At 54.6% G+C, this 24090-nt stretch overlaps 2 protein-coding genes across 2 annotated transcripts; one reads left to right on the forward strand and one right to left on the reverse strand.

Moving 5' to 3' along the window:
* The first annotated feature begins 364 nt into the window (after positions 1 to 364).
* On the forward strand, positions 365 to 19400 carry LOC122383389. The gene is made up of 11 exons (XM_043369739.1): positions 365 to 2269; positions 9278 to 9379; positions 10716 to 10875; positions 11433 to 11596; positions 11931 to 12055; positions 12522 to 12674; positions 14155 to 14293; positions 14579 to 14750; positions 16476 to 16619; positions 17313 to 17442; positions 17652 to 19400. Exons 1-11 carry the CDS (start codon positions 365 to 367, stop codon positions 18088 to 18090), a joined length of 3633 nt encoding a protein of 1210 aa, XP_043225674.1. The 3' UTR covers positions 18091 to 19400.
* A 1676-nt stretch (positions 19401 to 21076) lies between these two features.
* On the reverse strand, positions 21077 to 22138 carry LOC122383390 (protein ENL-like). The gene has a single exon (XM_043369741.1). It carries the CDS (start codon positions 22136 to 22138, stop codon positions 21077 to 21079), a length of 1062 nt encoding a protein of 353 aa, XP_043225676.1.
* Between the last annotated feature and the right edge of the window lie 1952 nt (positions 22139 to 24090).

Consider the following 24090-nt stretch of genomic DNA (forward strand, 5'->3'; position numbering starts at 1 on the left):
TGCTCCGAAACTCCGTTCCCACGCTAACCGCCGCGCCGGCCGGGGGAACGTCCATCCGCTGGCGCCACCCCACAGTCCAGTCTCACACCGCACGCCACTGCATTATCATCCAGCTCACAGCGCAGCGCACACGCACGTCTCCGTATCGCCCTGTCTGTCCGCTGTTTGATTGTGTCTGTGTTACGTTCTGTTTCAAGGTCGACTCAGCTGAACGGCGGTGGCGGAGCCGCTGGCGGTGGGACGGCGGTGGGACGGCGGTGGGACGGCGCTGGGACCAGCGGTGGGAGGCGGCCGGTAGCGCCGTGGGAGTCCGCCGGTCGCGTGGGAGGCCCGCCGACCGCCGCGGGCGCGGCCCAGTTTGGCGATGCGGATCGTGGTGGACTGGTCGCAGGACGGAGCCGTCAGCCCGGCCTCGGCGCTGTCGGCCGGCAGCGATCGGCGCCCCGGCCGGCCCTGGCTCAGCAAGGGCGCCAGCTGGCTGAGCTCCGTGGCGCGCCGCAGCAGCGTGCGCCGCGCTCAGCAGCGGCTGCACGGCTGGCTCAGCAGCGAGAGTCTGCTCAGCAGCCACGAGCGCGGCCGGCCGGCCGCAGCGGCTGCCGAGGAGCTGCCGCGCGCCAGGGTGCCGCCCAACCGGCGGGCCAGCTTCGCCGAATTCTACCCGGGTCAGCTGCAGCTGGGCCAGTCGCACAGCCTGCCGCGCGAGCCGGAGCCCCGCGCGCCGGGCCGCGCCGCGCCCGACCGGTTCGGCACGATGAGAGGGGACGGCGGCGTTAGGGGCGTGACCTCCGACAGAGCCAGGTACCAGCCGCTGCCGCCGCCGGTGCTGTCCCCGCCGCAGCACCAGCACCAACACCAGCACCTGCGTCAGCACCAGCACCAGCACCACCATCAGTCCCAGCCGCAGCGCCAACACCAGCAGCGCCCGGCGCGCGGTCTGTACCGCTCAGTCTCGATCGCCGGCCACCTGAGTGAGCTGAGCTCGGCCGCTGCGCCCGCCCCACACCGGCAGTTTGCGCGGAACTCTACCCTGCGTCGCTCCCGGAGCCGCGACGACCTGCTGTCCGCGCAGACTTCGACCGGGCCAGAGCCGGGGAAGATGGTGTACCACTACCCGCCGAACGGGCCCTACTGCAGCCCCGTGGTGCTGGTGTCCCGCACGGCAGCGGCACCGCGGCCGGGCCCGCTGCGCCGCGCAGAGTCCCTCTCTCACGGCCTCAAAAGCCGCAGCCTGGGCACCCTACTGGAGGAGCGGCACGACCCGACGCCCAGTCCCAGCCCGCTGCCGCTGCCGGTGCTCGACCTGACCCAGGTGGCCGGCGGGGCGGTTCCTCCGCGGTCCGTCCAACGCAGGCCTGTCCCAGAGGAGCCACAGCCACCACCTCCGGGGGGCAACTACCACCCTGACGACCTCCTGCCGCCTCTGGCTGAGGAGAACTCAAGCAAGGGCTCCTCAGAGGGGGAGCAGGAGCGGCGCAGCAGCTCGGGACGCGCCAGTCGTGAGCGGCGCCGGTCGCTCGGAGCCGATCGGCCGTCGGCACGGCCTCAGGTGGCCACCTTCTCCAGCCCGAGTCCGGAGAGTCCCGAGCGGCCGAGCTGGACGCCGCCGCGCAGCGCCAGTCCGCTGTACTCGACCCTGGAGGAGAGCGGCCGCCGCCGGGACCGGCTCGCAGACCTGCGCCTGCAGCGCGGCCGCGGCGCCTCCTACGGCGGCTACTCGGCGCACAGCGGACACCCGGGCCGCCGCGCCGGGCCCGCGGTGCGCAGCCAGAGTTTCCAGGTGCGCGCCCCGGTCGGCCCGCCCTCCGAGGACCGCGCCCACCCGCCGGGGTCCCCTGGCGACGCGCTGCCGCCGCAGCTCGACTACCCGCCGTTCGTGACGCCCGAGGGCGGCCTCTGGGAGGAGCGGCCCGCGCCGGGGCTCGGCCACCGCCCGCACGACGCCGAGCTGATCCGAGCCGCCTACCGGGCGCGGTTCGAGCAGCGCCGCCGCTTCCCCAGCTACCTGCAGCCGGCCTTCGTGCCGCTGGAGGGTGTGGGCGCCGGCAGCTGGCACGAGCGGAACCCACTGCCGACAGCGGCGGCGCCGCGGCGCGCGGCCACTCTGCGGCGACCGGAGCCGCACTGCCCCTGCCACCTGAACCAGAGCACTTCCGCCGCTGCCGAGCGGGCCTGGAGACGACGCTCCTACGCCGACCCTCGGTACAACTCCTACGCCGACCCCCGGTACAGCGCGTACGCTGACCCCCGCTACAGCTCCCTGCTCCTCCAGGTTAGCATTTTTTATTTTATTTTATTCAATTTAAAGTATTTTATTTTATTATATTTTATATTAATTTATTTTATTTTATTTTATTTTACTTATTTTGCTATGTGTCGCTGCATTTTTAAAGGTTTAGGTATTGCTACTTCTTGCGTTGCCGTTCCTTTCTGCTTGTTTTTCTTATTGACCGATAAATATGTAAATATGTTTTTTTTTACTTTTTCCTTCACTGATCATTTCTCATTCTATTTTTGTCGTCTTTTTTACTAACCTCCTGGTCTTGACTCTTGATCATCGTTCAAAACGCATTTGCTATTTTCTTTATGTTATCTTAATCACTTTTTTTAGACCCGACTGCGATGGTTCAGACCCGTTTTAATGGTTCCATCATCATATACCTCAATCTCGATGAGATGGAATTATTTTTTGTCCAAAAGATTGTTTTATCCTTTTTCCCTTCCAATGCCTCTTTTTACAGAAATTCATGGAATCTAATTTTGGGTGCAAGAATTGACCTAAAATAGCTACCCTCTACCATGAACTACTTGACTCTAGCGACTTCCTTTCTTGTAAAAGAATATCCCAGTAAACATGCCGACGTCGGCCCGACGTCGGGCCGAGGCTCGGCCCGACGTAGGCCCAACGTCGGTTCAACCTCGGCCCGACATCGGCTGGACGTCGGATATGCCCGCATGTTCCGACGTCCAGCCGAAGTCCAGCCGACGTCGAGCCGACGTCGGGCCGAGGTCGTTCGCCGAGGTTGACGAGATCGTTTGTCGTTGGACAGACGGGGCCGACGTCGGCATGTTTATTGGGACAACGCGCCAAAAATATCAACCGGCGGCGGGATTCGAGCCCCCCAGTCGCCGACGTCGGCATGTTTACTGGGACAACACGCCAAAAGCATCAGCCGGCGATGGGATTCGAACCCCGTGTCATTTGAACGCGAGGTTAGTGCGCTAGCCACTACACCACGCAGCTCGCTAGCGAATTTAGTTTGTTTTGTTGGGTTATGCCCTTTCGGTCTGACAAGACCATTTCAGAGCCGGAAGGATGATAGGATGGAGACATGGGTCTTCTTGGCGAGCACCCTGGGTCCAGTTCATATAGAGTCCCTGGTCCCATTGCTGTTACGTCGTGACACTTATTGGAAAGGGCGACGCCACAATGGATTCATATTTCATATAGCCACTCTTACACACCTTGACGTTTCCCAAAGTGTCCCTTTGATAAGTGGCACTTTGGCAAAGTGACACTTGCCGACTGGCCTTTCTATATGAACTGGGCCCGGCCCTGGTGAGTTGCCGGGGCTGAGCCTGACCAAAGGATAGGCCGAGCAGCCCCCAAGCACTCACCGCTCCCGGCTACGGGCGAGCTCGGCTTACGGGCAATCCCAAATGGGATAGTTTCCCGTCCAGTCCGGATCAGGGGGTTGCGGCGTGGAGGAAGATTTGAGTTTGCTGAGGATATTTTGAATACAGAAGCTCTTTATGAAACATGAATCATGTATTTTATATTATTTTAACGGTCAAAACAGCGGCCGATGTCGGTCCGACGTCGCCCCGACGTCGGCTGGACCTCAGCAATTGATCTCGGTCCGACGTCGGCCCGACGTCGGCTGGACCTCGGCTGGACGTCGGAACATGCGGGCATATCCGACATCCAGCCGACGTCGTGCCGAGGTTGGACCGACGTCGGGCCGACGTCGGCATGCCGATGCCGAGTTGCCGACGTCACCCCGACGTCGGCCGACGTCGGGCCGACGTCGGCATGTTTACTGGGATTTTGCAGTTGAATGTCAACTTCCTTTTACAAATGTGATAATGCGAGCTATATATCTTACGGAAGATAGATGGTGTCATGCATAAATCGATGGGTCTGTGATTCATGCAATTCTTCGATCAATCTGTTTTTAATGGACATCATATGCGCTGAAAGTTATGTTATGCAGAGGAAATGGTCCTATGATGACCGGAGATCACCTTTTGCCGGCTATCAGCCGGTAACATGCAGGTTATTAGGGGAAGCCGGGGGAAGCCCGGCATAGTAAGCTCTTTTTCATTTTTATTACATACCATACGTGCTGTATATAATGTTGATATCCTGTTAGCTAGCTAAGTTCATTGGCCGTGTTTTCCCAAAAATTCGGTTTCGTGGAATAAGTATAAGGTTGAGAAAATCGAGTTTTAAAAAAGTGTTGATTTTTCTGGGGTAAGCCCGGCATAGGGGTAACGCCAGCCACCTCCCCAGCGCTTTACAACGAGTTGATGAAACCATTATGTGTCTTCCAAACATTAACGGAAAGTGAAATATTAAGGTACTGATTAGCTCTGGACATCTTAGAGTTTATGTCACTACTGGTATTTTAGCTGGCGTCTACCACATATACAGTACGGTCGATGAAAATCGTGATGCAAAATTGACAAAAATGTGTATTTCAAAATTCCTTAAAATTTATTTTTCTTTTTACCTTAACCCTATTAGTGGCAGGCTCCTGGCTACCCCCTATTAGTGGCAGGGGGGGGGGCTGTTTACGACCCCCCCTTGATATCTCGAGATCTAACGGGCCGATTTTCAAAATTCAAACGGCATTCGATTTCGCTCAACGAGATCTACATTTCTAAAAAAAATAAAATTGAAAAATGTCAATAGAGGGGTAGAGGGGGGGTAAAAACGGGCAAATTGCAGATACATTTTAGACTGTTTATCACGGCCAGGTTTCTGAGCCAATCTTAACGCAACTTTTGCCAATCGATAGAGAATGAACCAGGAATTCACATGGATCCTAAAAATATGCATTTTCAAAAATCATAGGCGGATACAGATCATTGAGATTGGGGGTACACAAAAAAGTATAGTAAATAAGGTTTTTGTTGGTACTGTTTCTAAAAAGGGTGGCAATGGTCTTGTTATGTTACAATTGTCTTATGAGAGAACGACTAAAATTGTATTGGTCATGCATAGGCGGTGTCAGGGCACCTATGTTGGGAGGTAAAAAATAACCCCCCTTTTTGGACGCCTGGATCCGCCTATTATAGCAAAAACGTCAAAAGAGGATGCACAATAACTTTGTATATGTTATCACATGATACCTTTCATTCACTGTTCGTAAAACTGGTGCAGCATCGTGATCTTCGCCCAAATGACTCGCTTCACGAATAGGACCCCCCAATTCCCAGTGCTCTGGAGCCGCCCCTGGTAAAGGTATGAACTTGAAATTTTCAGGGAATGTGCCCAATTTAGTTTTAGGAAAAGTCAGAAAATTTCAGCATCGTAGCTTCAGCGGTTTCGGAGATATTCCCGAAAAACCTGAGGGGTGGATAAAAACAACCCCCCCCCCCTGCCACTAATAGGGTTAATGCATCATATTGCATATCATTAGACTCGGCTGATAAAGAAGAACACAACGACACCATTTTTGAAGCTCTAGCTTCATTGTCTGTCGCGTTATCTGCAAAAACGTAGTTTGACCCTAGTTGACCTTAAGTGACATGACTGGCTTTGTCTATGATAACATGTTTATTTTCGAAATTTATCTTTGATTACGGAGCGAGCGAAGCGAGCGGAGTCTTTCCTTAGATTAACGGAAATTTCTGAGTATGAGCGGCCGGCCGGCCGGCCGGCCGGTCGGCCGTGGTCACGGTTTTGCGACGCTTATATCTCAGCAACCACTTGACCGATTTACACGCGGTAATTTTTGTAGGGTAGCTTCATTCCTTCTACCAAGTATTGGACTATTCCCTATGCATGTAGGTGACCCCTTATGCACGTGCCACGTGCAAAACGAAGAGGTGTCACTTTTGTAATTGTTGCAATATCTCGGTAACTACTTGGCCGATTGCGCTGAAAGTTGGCATGTAGGTAGGCACCCACTAGGCAATGCATATCCATGTGCCAGAGTTGGGGTGCTGCTGCACTTGCGCACGTGCAGGGGTCGATTCCAGATCTCGAGAACGGCTGGACCGATTGCGCTCAAATTTGGTACACGGTTACGGAGCAGTTAGTAGGGTGCCGTGCACAAGTCAGTTGGGACCCATTTTGCACGTGCGCGCACGTGCAGGGTGCCGCTTCCAGATCTCGAGAACGGCTGGGCCGATTGTGCTCAAATTCGGCACATCGCTAGAGACCGGTTAGTAGGGTGCCGTGCACAAGTCAGTTGGAGGTACCCCCTCGCAATTTCGCACGTGCAAGGCCCACCCTCTCGCTCGCTCCGTTAGTCGCCCCATAAGGCGCTATACTGGTCTAGGTGTAAACCAATCCTGCTCAGTACCTATTATCTCATGGAAAACAGTGGTTTAGTGGCATTGCTCTCGGTTGGGGGTAAGCTTGGCCACTCGCCCGGGGTTACCCCAATGTGCTAATTTTTTATTTTAGAACAGCGATATTCGAAAAAAATGTCATACTTAAGCCAGCCTGCCTCGTCACCCCTCACTACAAACACTTAAACGGTCCTTACATAACATTCGTATAAATATTAGTACTGTATGGTATAACATTAACAGTGCAACATTTCTCACTTTTTAGCTAAAAACCCTTAAAATATCATTTTTGCGCTATAACTTTAACAATATGCAATTTTTGTTAGCCTTAACTTTTTGCTGGCGTTACCCTAGCTGCCACGCTGAAAGGACAAACAGTTGAGCATTTTATTGTGAATAATTTAGCCGGAAACGGGGTGGCCGGGCTTCCCCCGCGCCCGGGCTTCCCCCGGCTTCCCCTACCTGCCTGGCTGTACGTTATTTGCGTTATTATCGGACAGGAGAGGACTATACCGGTTCCAGGCTGATATCGGTAGCAGTTATCCTCACCAGGCACTGGCTATCGATTCTTTGCTGATCTGGCTGAATGTTGGTCTTCCATACCGAGAAAATGAAGCCCATACCGGAGGGCCTCAGACGGGTTATGAGTACTGATGCCGAGGACACTTCTGTTTGATCAGCTGCGAGTGGGAATGACCTGCTCTGATATGCCTTTACTCTTAGTCGGCTGAGCTGAGTGCCTTGTGGCGCTGGTGGAGCCGCACGGCTCTCTGATACTGAACTCAGGTGTATCTGTCAGCCTGCAGGGGCGACAGACTGGGTGAGGTGGGCTTCATCTGACCCTGTCCGGCACGACTCTGGGCTTTTCAGCCCCATCCCAGGTCCTATATTTTCACTGCTCCGCCGCTAAGACAGTGGGCTTCCTTTGATTCACACCATGGTTACGAGATTCCACTGGGCTCCATTCATGACCCTTGGACTACAGCGGAATTCATCCGCGATATGCACTGGGCCTCCTGCAAGCTTCATTTGCAGACAGCGTTTCTTAGTTCTGCCCACACCCCTGGGATTCCTCTAAGCTCAGCAGTGGCTTTGGACAGTCTGTAGGCGACACTGGACTATCTCTAACGCCATTGAGCGGCGTCTGAGAGGCAGTGCTGGACACGGCCGTCCACTCCGGCGTGGGGCCGGACCGACCGAGTGCCGCTCGATCAGTGGCGCAATTAGAGGCGCCCGGCGACGCGTCCACCGTCGTGCAGAACTGTCTCCTTAGGAGCGGGCCGGCGCCGCTCTCGACGCCCTGAAGGGCAGTCCGACGTGACCAAGCGCTCCGACCAGGGCCAGCGCTCTGCTGCGGATAACACCGGTCCAGTAGTCGGGCAGAAGATGGGCTAATGGCCTGGCCTGGACAAGGCTCGACGTTTATTGATCTGGGCACGGGCTATTATTCCCTGGATCAGGGGATAAAAAAGATTGCAGCGTCATACTTCCTATCCCAGGGATGGCATAGGTAATTATCCTAAAGCTACAAGTTTCATCTCCATCCAACGACACACAATGACCCGTCTCGGTCACTGAGCGTCCCTCCGTTCCCCGTCAGGGGTGGGTGGTCGCCGTCGCTGTGCTCCGCCATACTCATTGCTGCATCCACGGCCGCCGCGCCGCTGGCTAATCGCACCCACCGGCTAGCAAATCAGATCGGCGTGCCCCCCGCCCGGCGACCCCCCCCCCTCCCCGGGGGCGCATCGATGCGCCGGTCAGGTGAGCTGTGTTGCCCTGGCCACGGTCGGTGTACGCAGGCGCCGCGGCTGACGGCGGCGGCGGCGGCGGCGGCGGCGGCAGTGGGGCCGAGATGGCGGGCGGGTCGCCGCCGCCGCCGCCGCCGCCGCCGCCGAGCGCGTCAGACCAGTGGCGCCGCTCGTGATCGCCCGATGAACACGTGTGTGGGGCTGCCGACCTACCTGACCTACCCCTGGCGCAGCCGAGACCTGCGCTATAGGGTGAGTGAGCCGCTCCGGGGTGGGCCCGCCCGGTCACTGACCTCATCAGGTCAGGCATGAGTCTATTCTGGCAGTGTAACAGGAAAAATATGGGTCTATTCGGCTTCTAAATCAGATGCCAGTTTTGTTAACGAAACATAACCGGCTGTGTCTGTTTTTAGTCCCAAATATCGTGAATAAATTTCGCAAGAAAATGACGCTGAAGTGAACAAGATTGGTTGAAAATGATATTCAAGTAATTCCTAAAAAGAAACTACTAATCGATCCTAAGGCTTATGAGCAATTCATATGTCTTTTTTTAATAAATTTACCTCATGCGATTAATTTGCATTTGCATTTAATTCATTTAATAAATAAATATAAATAGTCATGCATTTTAATGAAATTTTTGGAACAGGTGACAAGTTATTAAACTTATGTATGTACGGTTACTATCATTCTAAGGATTTTTTTCTTGTGAAAGATCCATCATTTATTGGCAAAATACAGATATAATGTTTCATTTGAAATATGTGGCCATCTATGCCCCCCCCCCCCCAGCGTGCCAAATTATGAACTATGTTTTTACTACAGATACGTCAAAACGGGACTCGCAGTGTGCAGAAAATATATAATGTACATATGTAGCGTATCTGCAACTTGTTGACACACCGTCATGCATGGTAGTGCAGTGGACGCCTGCAGACCAAACTAAGGAAGTCGTTCGTGAATAAGCTGCTAAAGAGCATGCCTTAAGAGCTCTTTTCTCTTGCTTTCAGAACCAAGGAAACATCAATGGCGAAGTCACGACGATCCCCGGAAGGAATCAAATCAACCAGGCGAGAGGACTGTCCAAGAAAAATGGCATCATTGTCAACGAGGTGAGTGCAGGCTTGGAACGAGGGCTTGCAGCTGGGCTTGTAACGCACTGCCTTCTGGCGTTGGTTTTCGGAGAATATGGCAAGGGTGTCACGAAACGTAGGGGTTCTGCCTTCAGTAGCGGCGGAACACCTTCAATTAAGGGGGGGGGGGGGGGCACTGCCGACTTTTGGTCCCATTCTTTCCATGCAACGCCCATAGGGCTAATGTTAAAATGCCAAAATCAAAGAGGGGCACGGTGCCCCGGTGCCTTCCCCGTTCCGCCGCCTATGTCTGCCTTCTATGACATCGAGCTTATTTTGGCAACTACTTATATAAATCGAACCGGAATTGCTGCGCTATTTAAGCTTTCCATCGCTGCCTTCTTATCCTCTCCCTCTTATCTTTTCGGAAGCTGGGGCCTCCATACAGGATGCCCTTTAGCTACAAAGTCTGTTTCCAAGGGCTCTGTCGAGCCAAACTCGCCAGCTGTGGCCTGTAGGGCAGGGATTCGTTCATGTGATGGCGTAGAACTCCCTTGTATTGGGCGGCGCAGTACATACCTGCGCTGGTAGACTGCACCGCATGACACGGTGACTTCAACTGCAAAAAGGCGAACAGCAGCGAATCAATTGGCGAAACTGGATAAGATCGTTTGATTGAAAACGTACAATTATTATTAGAGCCATGTTTCACGACAAGCGTGCTGTAATGTTGACGCTTCATTTTCTTAGTTCGTTTATACTATCTATATAATGCGTGAATAGTTATATGATTTTTTAAGCTCACAGTCCGCTGCCGAGTGTTTTGTATCCACGTCTTTTTACGAAGATAAGACGCTGCCAAGTGGTTGCAGAATGGAATCGCATGCGATTTACTCGACATCTGTCTGAACCAGAATGTAATTACGTGGTTGGCTTCACCTTGTATTATGCAAATGTGTTTTCACATAAGTTATAACCAGGACTGTGCTTGATTCCGCTTGGCTAAATCAAGGCCATTTATGTTAAGTTTCAAATTTACCTAATTGAACAGGATTTGATAAGTGAAGAAGACGAATTAGGAACGCCTATTGCTGTTTTGAATTTAAGCGAAGTTTTAATTGTTTCTATATTTTGCGCCGCAACTTCGCTATATTGGAAACATGACATACACTTTTTTGAAGTTGTAGTGATCGCCAGTTTCTTTAACCATTCATGGATCTTGTAAATTTATCGATTCTTTGGATTATTTTTACATCACAATTCACAGGTATACCTTGGGTCGTTATTTTCATCATGAACAATGCAGAGTAGTCTTTACTCCCAGTTCAGGACGCCCTTTTAGTGTGTGACCACTGACCGCGCGCCTCTGCCCCAGCGATTGCCGGTGCTGTCCGGGAAGCGACCGCAGCCGAACGGCTCCAGCCACGGCTCGTCGGGCCGCGGTCTGCCCGTCATCAGCGGTCTGAGTCCCTCCGAGCAGGGACACGGCAGCCGAACGGACACCCACGGGAGGCCGCTGCCCCTCAGACCCTCCGGTGAGTGAGTCTGGGACCCCTCAGCAGCCGAACGGACACCCACGGCCGGCCGCTGCCCCTCAGACCCTCCGGTGAGTGAGTCTGGGACCCCTCAGCAGCCGAACGGACACCCACGGCCGGCCGCTGCCCCTCAGACCCTCCGGTGAGTGAGTCTGGGACCCCTCTCGAACAGACACCCGCGGCCGGCCGCTGCCCCTCAGACCCTCCGGTGAGTGAGTCTGGGACCCCTCAGCAGCCGAACGGACACCCACGGCCGGCCGCTGCCCCTCAGACCCTCCGGTGAGTGAGTCTGGGACCCCTCAGCAGCCGAACGGACACCCACGGGAGGCCGCTGCCCCTCAGACCCTGCGGTGAGTGGGCCTGTACCCTCCGGTTAGTAACCCAGGAACCCCACGGCAGCCACACACACACACACACCCGCGTCAGATGCCTGTTACTGAAATCATCCGGTGAGCCAGTAAGACAGATATTCTGCGTGTGTGGGAGGGGGCGAGTGGGGTAAAATCAGACCCCCCAGATACGGTGCGGTACTGACACCCCACCTGCCTCCCCTTCAGATGCGGTGCGGTACTACGCCTCTTACATGTCCGAGTACGAGCTGACCGAGATCGAGCAGTACGACGAGATCTGGTTCCTCGGGCTGGACGCCAGCAAGGTGGCCGGCGACGAGGCGCTGCAGCAGAACGGCGGCTTCGACGACGAGCACGGCAGCTACGTCAAGGTATGTACGGTACGGCAGATATTTTTTTTTACGTCAAGGTACAACAATCAGAACACTACGGTAAAACAATGTGGCTATGTAAAGGTAAGGCAAAGTTTGGTAAACACATACCGGCCTATGCATGTTTGGGTAAGCCAGAATGAGTGGCAATGGCATAAGCACTGATCAGTTTGCTCTAATTAAACATAATTTCGAAATAACAGTGAAGAGCCGGAGAAGGGAATGCAGCTGGAACGCTTCTGATGTGATTTTCGTGTAGCCCGACAATTTATAGGCCAGCGAGATGCCTAAAATGCCTCATGACAGTTTTAACCATCTCCCTGCTTCCATGCAGGTACCGCACGACCACATCGCGTACCGGTACGAGATTCTGGAGGTGATTGGCCGAGGCAGCTTTGGACAGGTGATCCGCGCGCTCGACCACAAGACCAACACGCAAGTCGCCATCAAAATCATCAGGTCAGTGCTTGGCGAGACTTCCGCCGAATCTAGCATGCCTTCTGGAAAGAGTTGCAAAGCAAATTAGAGGGAGTTGATTCTACCTCGCCTATGTTTCGCCTAAATACCTGGGACAAGCGGACTAATGTTTCTTTTACTAGGTGCTGCAGAAAAAAACTTGTCTTTGTGGACACTCAATAGTTTGTCTGGGGTCTGCCACTGTTTCTGACGGGTCATGAGTGCTGGGGACATATTTTCGTCAGATGTTGACAGCCGGTAAATAATCCCCTATTCTCTCAGATAAATCATGCAGATAAATAAATAAATATGCATGAGATATAGGCATTTATTAAATGATGAGTTGAACATTAAAAATATCTTCACGACACCAATGTACTCGTATTTGCGATATGCTTGACTGACATGAAGTGACATATTGTCATGGTTCACCGAGCTAGATAGCTTACTTCTGTATTTTTTTTTCCAGGAACAAGAAGCGTTTCCATCAGCAGGCACTGATGGAGGTGAAAATTCTGGACCACCTGCGGCGCAGGGACAAGGAGGGTGGCTACAACATCATCCACATGCTCGACTACTTCTACTTCCGCAACCACCTCTGCGTCACCTTCCAGCTGATGGGGTGCGCGACTTGACCGGCTGGCTGCCCGTGTGGTTGAATAACTCGACATATCATAACTCGAGTAAATCAGGTTGACGTTTGCTGTGCAAGCTGATTTAACGGCTCCGAGACCTGAGTCTGATAATTAAATTATATGTTATTAACCCTCGCGGGCCCGGGGGGGCGTTTTTCGCCCCCCCCCCTGGCGAATATTTGCGATAGCTCCCGAACGCTTAGGGATAGGAGAGCGAAACTTTCAGTACCTTTTCTCCCATCAATTTGACATCTTCTGAAGTAAAAATTTGGACCTAGCCCCCTTGATGACGTCACAAGGTCCATTTTTCTAGACCCCTGCACGGCAAACTTCGGCGTCACACACGCGAACTTCAAAGAGCTGCTAAAAATAGAGTTTTAGAGATAAAGACAAATTACGAGCACGGTTGTGTAGCGTTTGACCTAGAGAAAAATAGAAAAATAGTTTTGGTGACCTGAGGTCAGAGGTCAGGTCAACGACCCCGAAATGTGGTTTTAGTTTTTCGCAAATAACTTCGACAAAAATGGTCCTAGAGCTACGGCAGTGGTACCATCGCATTCGCCTTGTCAAGCCGCGTCGAATGATGTATATTTTGTTCGGAAAAGGTCAAGTTTTATGCTGACCTCATGTGACCTCGAATGACCTCTGGTTGACCTTGACACATGAAAGGTCGTTTATGATGAATTTGTACCCGCTGATCACGAATCTGGCATCTATTTTCCTCTAAGCCTTCATTTAGAGCTTCCGGGTGGCAAAATTGTCTTATTTATTATTACTAACTTGAATCAGTGAAATAGCCTCTAGCAGGGATACTCTTCTGTGACCTTGACCTTTGAGCAGCCTTGTATCGTAAGATGAACCACAAATAGGGAACTGATAAGCCTCAAAACATTTCAAAACATCTTGGAAGTTAGCACGCAAGATGTGCGAAAAAGTGCCAAGTTTGAGGTCAATTTTGAGCGTGACCTTGACCTTGACCTTTGACTTTGAGCACATTTTCGGAATCCTCAGATTCTCTTCTTTCGTTTGACACCCAATTTTGCCGGTTTGATGCAGCCTGCCGTCCTCTAGAAGGTTTACTTTGAGATCACTACAGATGTGCCGGTTTTTGCCTTTGACCTTGACCTCTGACCTTGAAAATTGACCTGAGGTCAAAAAATTTAGGTGCTTTAGAATCGTCTCGTAAGGACCTTTCGTTTGGTATCGCTTTTGTTTCCGTAGCTCCTTTATTTACGGAGTTAGACAGGGGGGGGGGGCGAAAAACGCCCCCCTCGGGCTGCGGTGGTTGGGATTACCCCCCGGGCCCGGCCGGGTTAATCAACAAGCTGTTCATCCCTGCCTCCTGTACTATTTGTTCGTTGAATTGTTGGGAATCCTAGATGCACCAACTGCATAGCTTTACCGTCTACTTGCCCTGTCTCCGTCTTACTGCTCACCCCGTACTCACCCCCGACCGTTCTGCCTCAGGCTGAATCTGTTCGAGCTGATCAAGAAGAACAACTACCAGGGCGTGTCCATGTCGCTCATCAAGAAGTTCGCCGCATCCATGGTCCAGTGTCTGCGACTGCTGTTCAGGGAGGGCATCATCCACTGCGACCTGAAGCCGGTGAGGGACCCATGCAGACAGCCGGGAGTCGAGCAGTCGGGGTGTCGTCAGCTAAATGCTTGTATGCTGCGCACCTGTTATGACATACTAGTAAAAGCCGTCTAAAGCTGTTACATTTTACAAGCATAACAACAGTTAACGGTACTATGCGACATTTCTTTTTGGCGTTTTCATTGCGCACCTACATTGTCTTTTCTGCTCCACTGTGGCATGGTAAAGACGGTACTTGGCATGTCAAATGCAATGTTCGATACCATATTTCGATACGCACATCAACCTCCGCAGGAGAACGTGCTTCTCAAGTCGCGGAGCTCCTCCAGCATCAAGATAATCGACTTTGGCAGCTCGTGCTACACCCACCAGCGCGTGTACACGTACATCCAGTCGCGCTTCTACCGCTCGCCCGAGGTGATACTGGGTCTGCAGTACGGCACGCCTATCGACATGTGGAGCCTCGGTAAGACCCCGCGGGTCGGTGGAGTGGCTATACGGGCTGATAGAGAGTCGGTGATTACGGGAGAGGAACAGGGACAGGGAGAGCAGATAGAAACAGGGAGAGGGACAGGTGAGCGACGGGAGAGAGGTAGCGGACGACGGAGGCACGGAGAGGTTTTGCGGGTAGTGTAGTAAAAGCTGCCATTAAAAAGGACAGTGCTGAAGCGCGGCAGCTCATAAACTTATCTTTTCCAGCTGTTATGAATTGAACGATGAAACAGATGAAGAACGATCGTGTAAGCTGGTGGATTCCCCATAATCGTCTTTCTATCGGTTGTTCCATCAACGTGACCACCAGATGGTTGATCACCTGATGGACACACCCGATGGACTCGGCTGCCGATCGGCTATCTCCGGGGACTGTCCGGATAGATCGGGTAGACGACGGTCGCTGCCACCGGCCGAGCTCGCGTCACGCTGTGCAATACCCGCGTGACGTCCAGAAAGCTGATCCTCCGAGCGGCTGCGCCGGCGGTGATTACGGCCAATGTCGGGTCGATGCGCGCTCAGTGTGGGCGCAGCCCGCAGTGGCGGACCGCATCCGGCCGTATCGGGCTGCCGAGCAGGCGACACGGCCTTCGCAGCCAGTGTGAGAGAACACTGCCGTTGACTTGAGTACGATAATTTCGTTGCAACTCGTAAAGTTTCGATAATCTGCTTCGAAGATGCCGAAAATTGACATTCTGATGGTTCCTCCTGAACAGACTTTGATATCATTAACTGATAATCGCACTGTTAAAGCCCTTCATTACCCTGGGGAAGTGGTTTCCGATCAGGTGCTCTCCGCTGGACTCAGATGACCCAATCATGCATTTCCGCATAGATTCGCTGTGACATGGAAACTATATAACTATAGAAACGGCCGGCGGTCGCTATGGAAAGGGCGGCAGCACTGTCAGGCTTCTCAGGCATTAGAAATGGACCTCGTCACCTGTCGGCGGCGGATGCCCCGCCGGCCGCCCTGTGTGGGCGGCGGTGCGGGGGCGGCACGGGCGCGGGTTTCACTGGGCGGCGGTACTGCCGCAGAGCGCTGCACCACACGCAGTGCCTCTGTGTGCCGCTCTCTGCCGACCCGTCTATTTCGAGAGAATCATCGATCAGGGATGGAGCGGGACGCTTCGTGTAGTATTAATGGCACTGCCAGCCGGGCCCGACCGATAGGCGCGCGGCTCTCTCTGTCTCGCGCTAAAGAACCTGCACCTTGGCGTCTAGGAAACCGGCTAAAGAATCGTCCGAGACACTGGCTGGGAGATGAGATACCGCAGGTGCGGCAGGGCTGGAGGGATTCAGCTATTATGCCCCGGCTCGGTGGAATAGATTGCGGAGACGTTGATGTGACCGAGCCTCGGACCGCACGGACGTGGTCAGAAGCCGGCTAGGATGTTACCATGCGCCGTAGATGTTATGAATTTGTTGGATCAGGCTATAAACATGCCATTTTGTCAACTCGCTCAAAAATGCTAAAACTCGTGAGAATGCCTAAAAAACTTCCTACTTATCACTCATGCACGCGCAACAAAATAATTATCCGTGGCTCTGTTAATCGCAACTTTTATCGTCGACCTTGATCGTATTATTTGTTCTTTGAAACGTTTGTGTCTTACAGCATTTGAACAGGGCTCTCGCAGGTCGGCTCCACCAGCATGATGAAGCTCTAGCTCACCGCGGCCTGTCTTTCTTTCCGCAGGCTGCATTCTGGCGGAGCTTCACACGGGCTTTCCGCTGTTTCCCGGTGAGAACGAGGTGGAGCAGCTGGCCTGCATCATGGAGGTGCTCGACCTGCCACCCGAGGACCTCATCGTGCACGCCACGCGCCGGCGCCTCTTCTTTGGTAAGTCCCCGCCCTCCTGCAGACGTGGGTCCTCTGTTCCCGTAACGTACGGCTATCCCGTGATGAACCCGCTTCGACGCCGTTTGCTCAAGCCCATTTCCATAACTTAGAATTGGCTGGGGTATGATTACTACGGGGAAAGTCCCGGGAAACTATCGCTCATCACGAGCTCAAGTGTTTCTGTTCTGAAAGCATAAATAATGAAACCATGTATTGTCTCTAAGCGCCATGATTGAACTCTCACTTAGTCCAAAGGTTATACCTATTGCTCTTGCCTGTCATTTTTTTTTTTTACTAACATATTATCAAGTGTAGTGCGCCCCTGTTTCTATAGGTTTTATAACATTAGCCGCCTGTCACATAGTTCTAAATAAACATTTGTTTGACATGTATCTGTGCTACTTTTAGTAGCAAAGCATTTGAGGCCAAGAAATCCTGGAACTTTTAGCACCAACTGAATCAAATTGTTTGAAGGCCTTTACGTATGATGCCGATGCCTTTTTCATAATCGAGACATAATGGTTACTTATTTCACTCCAATGCCGTATTTTTTATTTTATACAAAATGACGGTAATTATTGCTCAGCAGCGACGTTCTTTCTCGCTATTTTTGACGGTGCTATAATCCTATCGCTCCTTCTGCACCGAGCGTACCTTCTAACCACTAGCCCACCGCCTGAATGTCTGCTGCAGACTCGCGAGGCAACCCGCGCACAATCACCAACACCAAGGGCCGACGGCGGCGACCCGGCAGTCGCCCGCTGCCCTCCGCCCTCAAGACCAGCGACGCCATGTTCGTCGACTTCATAGAAAAGTGTCTCACGTGAGTGGCAGTGACCCCAGTGTGTCATACTGTAGTGGACGTTACCGTTTCTTTTTATGCTGAATTACTAGCATCCAACCTTGTCCGGTGCACACAAGTTACCGTTTCGACCAACTGCTGTGTGCACGAACATACATAAGACTGATATTTATATACCTACCACTCTCTCCACTCCCCATGCTCTGACGTCTTCCCGCTCGCATACGCAGGTGGGACCCGTCCCAGCGGCTGACCCCGGAGGAGGCGGCCCGTCACCCGTTCCTGGGCGGTCGGGTCAGCTCCCTGCCGCCGCCGCCGCCGGCCGTCCCCGCGCCTGCCGCCGCCGAGGAGCCCGCCTACAGCATCTACAAGATCTACCGCGGCCGGCGGCCGGTGCGAGACGTGGCCGCCGCGCCGGTGGCGGAGGTGGCGGCCGGCCCGCCCGCGCCGGTCCCGGCCGTCAGTCGTCAGGAGAGCGGCGTGGCGCAGGAGCCGGGCGACGGCAGTGAGTCGACCTCGGTCCCCAGCGCCCCGCCGGTCGGCAGCACCCCGGCCCAGGAGCCGTCGGCGCCGACAGGGGCCAGCGAGCAGCCGCCGGCGGCGCCGACGCGGCCTTCGACGGAGGCGACGAGCGAGGAGGGCGGCACCTTCCTGCCCCCGATCCTGTAGGGCGGCCGGTGCGCTGCAGCGGACCGGCCGGTGTGTTGGGAGTTGGGACTCTGTCTCAGGGTGACGCCTCACCTCAGTGTGTCTGATTTAGGTGGTGACCTCGCCGAGAAAGGTTCGACTGTTTAACGTGCGATACGGACATGGTGCGCTTTCTGACCCGTCGTTCACCCGAAATGTTTGTTTGTATGACGGTTTCCCAGTGATAGCGCCTCTTTCTGAAGGTTACCGTTTCCCTGTGCGGACCGCGTTTTTAGTGTTTAGATTTATCGCTGTCTCACAATCGCGATTGTGGAGTAAATCCCTGAGTACACCCTGCGAAAGGCCAGGGTTCTCATTCTAGTGTGGCGACTCGCGTCCTCTCACCGTCAGCAGAAGCCTTGTACCGAACGTGAGGCCCTGGTCGCTGCTCAGACAGTGAGCGGGCGGCAGGACGGTGTATCGGTGGAGGTGTGGTACCGAGACAGCGCTGGTAGTGGGACAGGGATGGCCGCGTATCAGACGGTCTGTGGTGAGACTCAGCTGGCGCGTCCGCCGTCCCTTCCCGTCTCCGTCCGGCCGGTCCTGTCCCTTATCTATACTGCCATCCCTTCCACGGCGTCCATTCCTGTCCCATGCCCTATCCCACATCCCGTATCGTCCCTAACCGTTCCGTTGCTCCTCATTCTGTCCCCCATCCTGGTCCCGTTCATACCCATCTCACCGCGACCCTTCCCAGCCTACCCTGTTCCGTTCTGCCTCCTTTGAGTCGCACATGTCGGCTCATTTTCGGCTAGAACGGACGGGTGGGCGCTGTTGGAGTCCGTGTCTGAGTCAGTGTCGACCCGACTCCCCCTGCCGGCTGGGACCGGAGCAGGATATGTCTGTATGTGTTCTGTGACCGACGCTGTGCCTCCCACTGTGTCCTTTGGCCGAGTCTCCGGTGAGACGAGTCCGATCCTCACAGCCCATACTGCGTACACACGATGCTGCGTCGGTGCCGTGTCATGTCAGGTCACAGCCCGACATTGCGAAGGTGTGATCAGTCGTCAAAAAATATTTTACGGCTTTTGATACGGAAGTACCATTAGTAGAATGTGGTAGAGAAAAACAAATAATAGAAATTTAGATATACCTATGCTAATAACATTGAACCAAAGAACACACCAAAGTATTTAGAGAGCGTGAAAGTGTGAACTGTGATGTATGCATGAATAGGACCGGATATGTGTACCTACTATTGAGCATGCGTGTGTTGTTCTGCGAGCGAGCGTTGGTGTCTTTGGTTCCAGGAAAGGAATATTTTCTCAGACAATAAATAATGTGCATATGAAGTCGTACTTTATTTCAGCTGAGGCTCACCTTGGTCAGTGCGCCGTCTGGAGGCTAAATATTTACACGACCTGTTGTGTGAAACTCCCATATCTACCGGATCGATCGACCACGTTTGTCATACGCCTATACCTATTTGCGATACATGTCAAACACATCAAAGGCTTGTAAGGTTTGTATTTGAACATTAATTCACAGCTCACTGGCTAATTGATCACAATGGTGAAAAATGGCCTCACCAGCACACAATGCAGGTGTTCCCTGAGGATCATTTCCGTTCCAAAACTCCTAGAGTACTCCAACCTCTGCACAATATTCTTCCCGACATAATTAGTAATGTTTGTAAATCTCGTACGAATTACCAGAACTCAGACACCGCACTAGGCGGGTCTAGCGGCTCTCGGCCTCGGTAGATAGGGGCATTCGATCGGACATTCGTTCTGTATCGGGAGATTAGCTAACACGTCGCACTGTGCGTCCTTCTCACTGAACTCAACAGGCTGTCGCAACCCGAGCAACTCGGAAGCAGCCATGCCAGTAGGCAGTGGAGCGACCTGAACCGCGGCTCTCAACAATGCACCGGGAGTGCGATACTTTGTGGCAAGTATCCATTAGCTCTCCGGCTGGCCGGCACGGGGACGGTGAGGCTGATTTCCCTTGATACATGACCAATATGCGCCGCGTGAAGGTTCGCCGTTATTATTGTTTTATGGTTTACAGCTCTAAACCCTTGCTAAAAGCCTTCGCAATCTACATCCTATTACCCACGAACTATATTTTTGTAGCAGCATCCAGCAAGCATGCTGTTTTTGTGCTTCATTTTTTTGTCTTCTGTTTTTTTCTATGATTGTAGGTATTGTTATACTGTATGCTTCACATATTCGTATTTTAGCTGTATGCTAATATAATTAATTAAAGGTGTGATCAATGCCTGGCAATATCTTTCAATATCTTTCACTGGCCCTTGAGAGGGGCCAGTGACATTTTGAGTTTTTGTTTTTCCCCGAAGGAACACGTTCAAAATATCTGCAACCGAGAAAATAGCCGTTTTCACGACGGCCATCTGGTACACATTTGGTGCACATCTGGTGCAGATCAGGTGCAGATTTGGTCAAATCAGGTTCAGTGTGTCTCTTAGTAGGTAGCTATCAGCTAGGTTACACTTATTGCTTATATGCCTGCTTTGTCGCATTATCAGAGAGCATCATCGATTAAAACACTAAAATAAATTCATAAAATGAAGATAATTGCTGTAAAAGAGATTAGGTGGAGATCTGGTCAAATTAGGTGCACTCGCCGGAGCGACCGTCGTGAAAACGGCTAATATCAGCCCATATCCAATAAAACTCATGAGTTTGTCGCCAAATGACACGACGACTGATTCGGTGATTGTACTGCGATATCAGCAATAAGGAAAGATGTGCCCCCACCTGAAATGACAGTCGGTCGACTAAGATGTGCGAAATAAGCGCGTCATCGGTGCTGGACCGCCTCTGTTGACGGCTGCTCCAGCCAATATGACTCACATCTACCATAATTTAAAAAGTACGTTTGAGATGTCATCAACTGATTCGGTGTGCACCACTGGTTAACTAGCTGAGGCATTTCTGTAGATGGCGTCCCACCATGGTTAACTAGGTGCGACTTTTCTGTAGCTGGCGAACCACGTCCTAATTAACTAGCTGAGGCATTTCTGTAGCTGGCGAACCACTCCTTGGTCCAGTGCGCACAGGTCGAAATCGTAGTAGAGGGCCGAGTCCTGCACCTGTCCTGTTCCCCAGAGCAGCTCCAGCACGCGCGTCATCTCCTCGCTGTCTCGTGACGTCATGATCCGGCGCTGGAGCTGCAGCAGCTCCGACAGGTACTCCGAGGTGAAGATGGTGAGGTCGCGCGGCGCCGGCTCGCCGGGCGAGCCTGCTCTCCCGTTGGGCGAGCCGGGCCGGCCGTCGGGCGAGCCGCGCCGGCCGTCGGCGTTGGCGGCGTCGGTGGGCTCCGGGCGGCCACAGGTGGTCGCCAGGTCGGCTGGCGGCTCGTCGGTCCCCCGGCCGCTGCCCGGCCGATCGGGACGGCCCGGCCGCGGCTGGGTCTGGGGTGACCTGGGGCCACTGGTGTTTGGGTGACGGTCGGGTGCCGAGTGCCGGCTGTCGGCCGCCGGAGGACGGGCCGGCGGCTGCTGGGAGCATCCGCCGGCGGAGCACTCGGCACATCGACCGCCACTCGAGCGCTGCCGGTCGAATCGATCGGCGGGGGTGGCCGCGTCGCTGGGCCGCCGCTCGGCCGGCCAGGCGGCGCCGCTCGGGCACGAGCCGACCGCGGCTCGGGCCGGTCGGGCAGCGCCGCGCCGCTGCCGCTCGGCTCTCGGAGCAGCCGAGCTGTCCCCGCTCGCCGTGCTGGCCGAGTCGAGCCGGTCCCTGTGCGTACCCCGTCTCCGAGCCCGAGCCCAGCGCGTGGTCTGGCCGTCGGCGGAGTCGGAGTCGGAGTCAGAGTCGGAGTCGCTCAGCCTATCAGTGGTGAGACGTGTGCGGTGGTGACTCGATCGGGGGTTGCACGTGGTGATCGGTTCGGGCGGTCCGAGATAAAAGTCTCCCTCTGGCATTTTCTCCCGGCGAGCGGAGGGCGGTGACCTGGGCGAGCTCAGGGGAGACAAGGGAGACAGCGGAAGCTCGGGAGACAGCGGCGGAGACACTGAGAGCGGAGACATTGGTGAGAGCGGCTCCAGCAGCTGCGGGAGCAGCGGCATCTCGGCGGCCCAGAGCAGGCCGAGCGGGCCGGCCGCGCCGGCCGACTCGGGGGTGGGCGGCGTCTCCCCCAGCCGGGTGGTGGTGGTGACGGCTGGGGAGCCGGCCGGCCCCGGGCGGCGCCGGCCGCGGGGCGGTGTCGGCAGCAGCGGAGGCCGCCGCCGGCCGCTGTCACCGGCCGCCGCGGACCCATACCTCCAGGGGTGTCCCCGGCAGCCGGGCGGCGGGTGCTGCAACCAGCGCGGGGGCGGCACGGCAGACATCGGCCGGTCCCGGCTCCTCTCCTCTCTCTGTCGGTAGTCAGAGCTCTGGCTGGTGAGCCGTGAGCTCCTTTGAGAAGGTCGCCATTGCTGCTGCGCGCTCCAAACATTGGATGTTTTATAATGATTTGCTTCTGAGAAGCTTTCCAAAATGCCCGGAGAGTGAACAGATTGATCTGGAGAGTTCCACGACACCACCGACGGGCGCGACCTTTTCATTGCACGATCTTCTGAGAAGGAATCGTATCCTCTTTTGAGCAGCGACTTTTCATAAGAGCTTCTCGCGTCTGACTGAAACATATTCAGACCTTCTGCGTTGACCTCTTCACTGTGTGCTACCCGCTTTTCACGGACATAGTTTTTGTTTTTATCTCTTCTGTCCAAATAGTAATGATCGGGTCTGGTTTGTGTTTCAGAAAGCCGTTCTGCTTTGGTTATGTCAGTCCCTCCAAAGCAAGAAAAATTCCGCCTGTTGCTGGTCAGAATTTCGTCCCTGACTGTAGTGATTGAGCAGTTTTCTGCCACGTCGACCCTTTTCCTCCTCACATACAGGTCACTTCTGTCCGAGATGGACGTCTCCGTTCTCTGTACCCGGCACCTCGAGTTGGTCTGCGCTGCGATATTCATTGTCAGCTCCTCCTGGGCCAGGTCGGTGATCTGACTGTGGGTGTGACCGGAGCAGCGCGGGCGGCGCCGCTCGGCCACCCGAGCCGAGTAGGACAGGCCGAGCAGCCGGTCGGCCCCGGCCTCCGCCCGCCCTCTGCTGACAGAGTCGCAGAGCACCCTCTGCTCAGAGGTGCGCTCAGCTCGGCTGCCACCTGAGTCACCGACGGAAGGTGAGCGGGACCGCCGCGGCGCCTGTCCCGGCCCCGGCGGCCGCGGCGGCGCCCCCTGGTACCTGCCGGCGCCCTCTGCAGGTGGCGCCACCTGAGCCGACCAGGGGTCATAGTCCCTGGGTTGCGCAGCGTGCGGACCTCTACCCAAAGAACCGAACCTCTGTCTGACGGGCCGCTTAAAAGGGCCGCTAGGTGTGGGCCCAGAACCGAGACGGGCGAGACGGCCCACCGGCGGCCTGGGCCGGGACTCGGCCGGTGCCTGCAACAGGTCAGGGGAGCGTCAGCAGCGGTGGACCCGTGTCGGACGCACACAGGACGGGCACGGGTGCGGGATCACGGCACCATGACCGTGCAGCCACGAGGGTGAGCTGGTGGTACAGTGCGCCACAGTCACTGTCAGAACGACTCGACAACGCAAGACCTGGAAGGAGCCGGGATTAAACAGTCTGTGCTGCGGTGGAATCATGCTGAGGTAGCAGGTGCCGTCGAATGTGTTGGATGTATCCAGTGTAGGAGCTATGAGTCGATAGCACATCAAGCAGAGCACAAAAAGGGTAACAAATAAACAGGAAACTAACTCGATATAACCACCGAACTAAGACTCACCGAGAGTTGCCGGAGCAGGCCGGGAGCGGAGCCGGGAGCGGAGCCGGGAGCCGCGCTGTGACCGGAGCCGGGAGCCGACGTGCAGCTCCCGGGACTGGTGAGCGGCGACGGGAGCCCGTCCGACCGGCGGCTTATGCTCCCCGGAGCCGGAGAGAGACGCGAGCCGTCCCAACTGACGGGAGAGCACAGCGAGCCGCTTTGACTGGGGGGCCGGCCGGCGACCGACTGTGGGACAGAGACCAGCGTCAGCGA

The sequence above is a fragment of the Amphibalanus amphitrite genome, unplaced genomic scaffold (assembly GCF_019059575.1).
Source record: "Amphibalanus amphitrite isolate SeventyFive unplaced genomic scaffold, NRLGWU_Aamphi_draft 000162F_arrow, whole genome shotgun sequence".
Taxonomy (NCBI): Eukaryota; Metazoa; Arthropoda; class Thecostraca; order Balanomorpha; family Balanidae; genus Amphibalanus; species Amphibalanus amphitrite.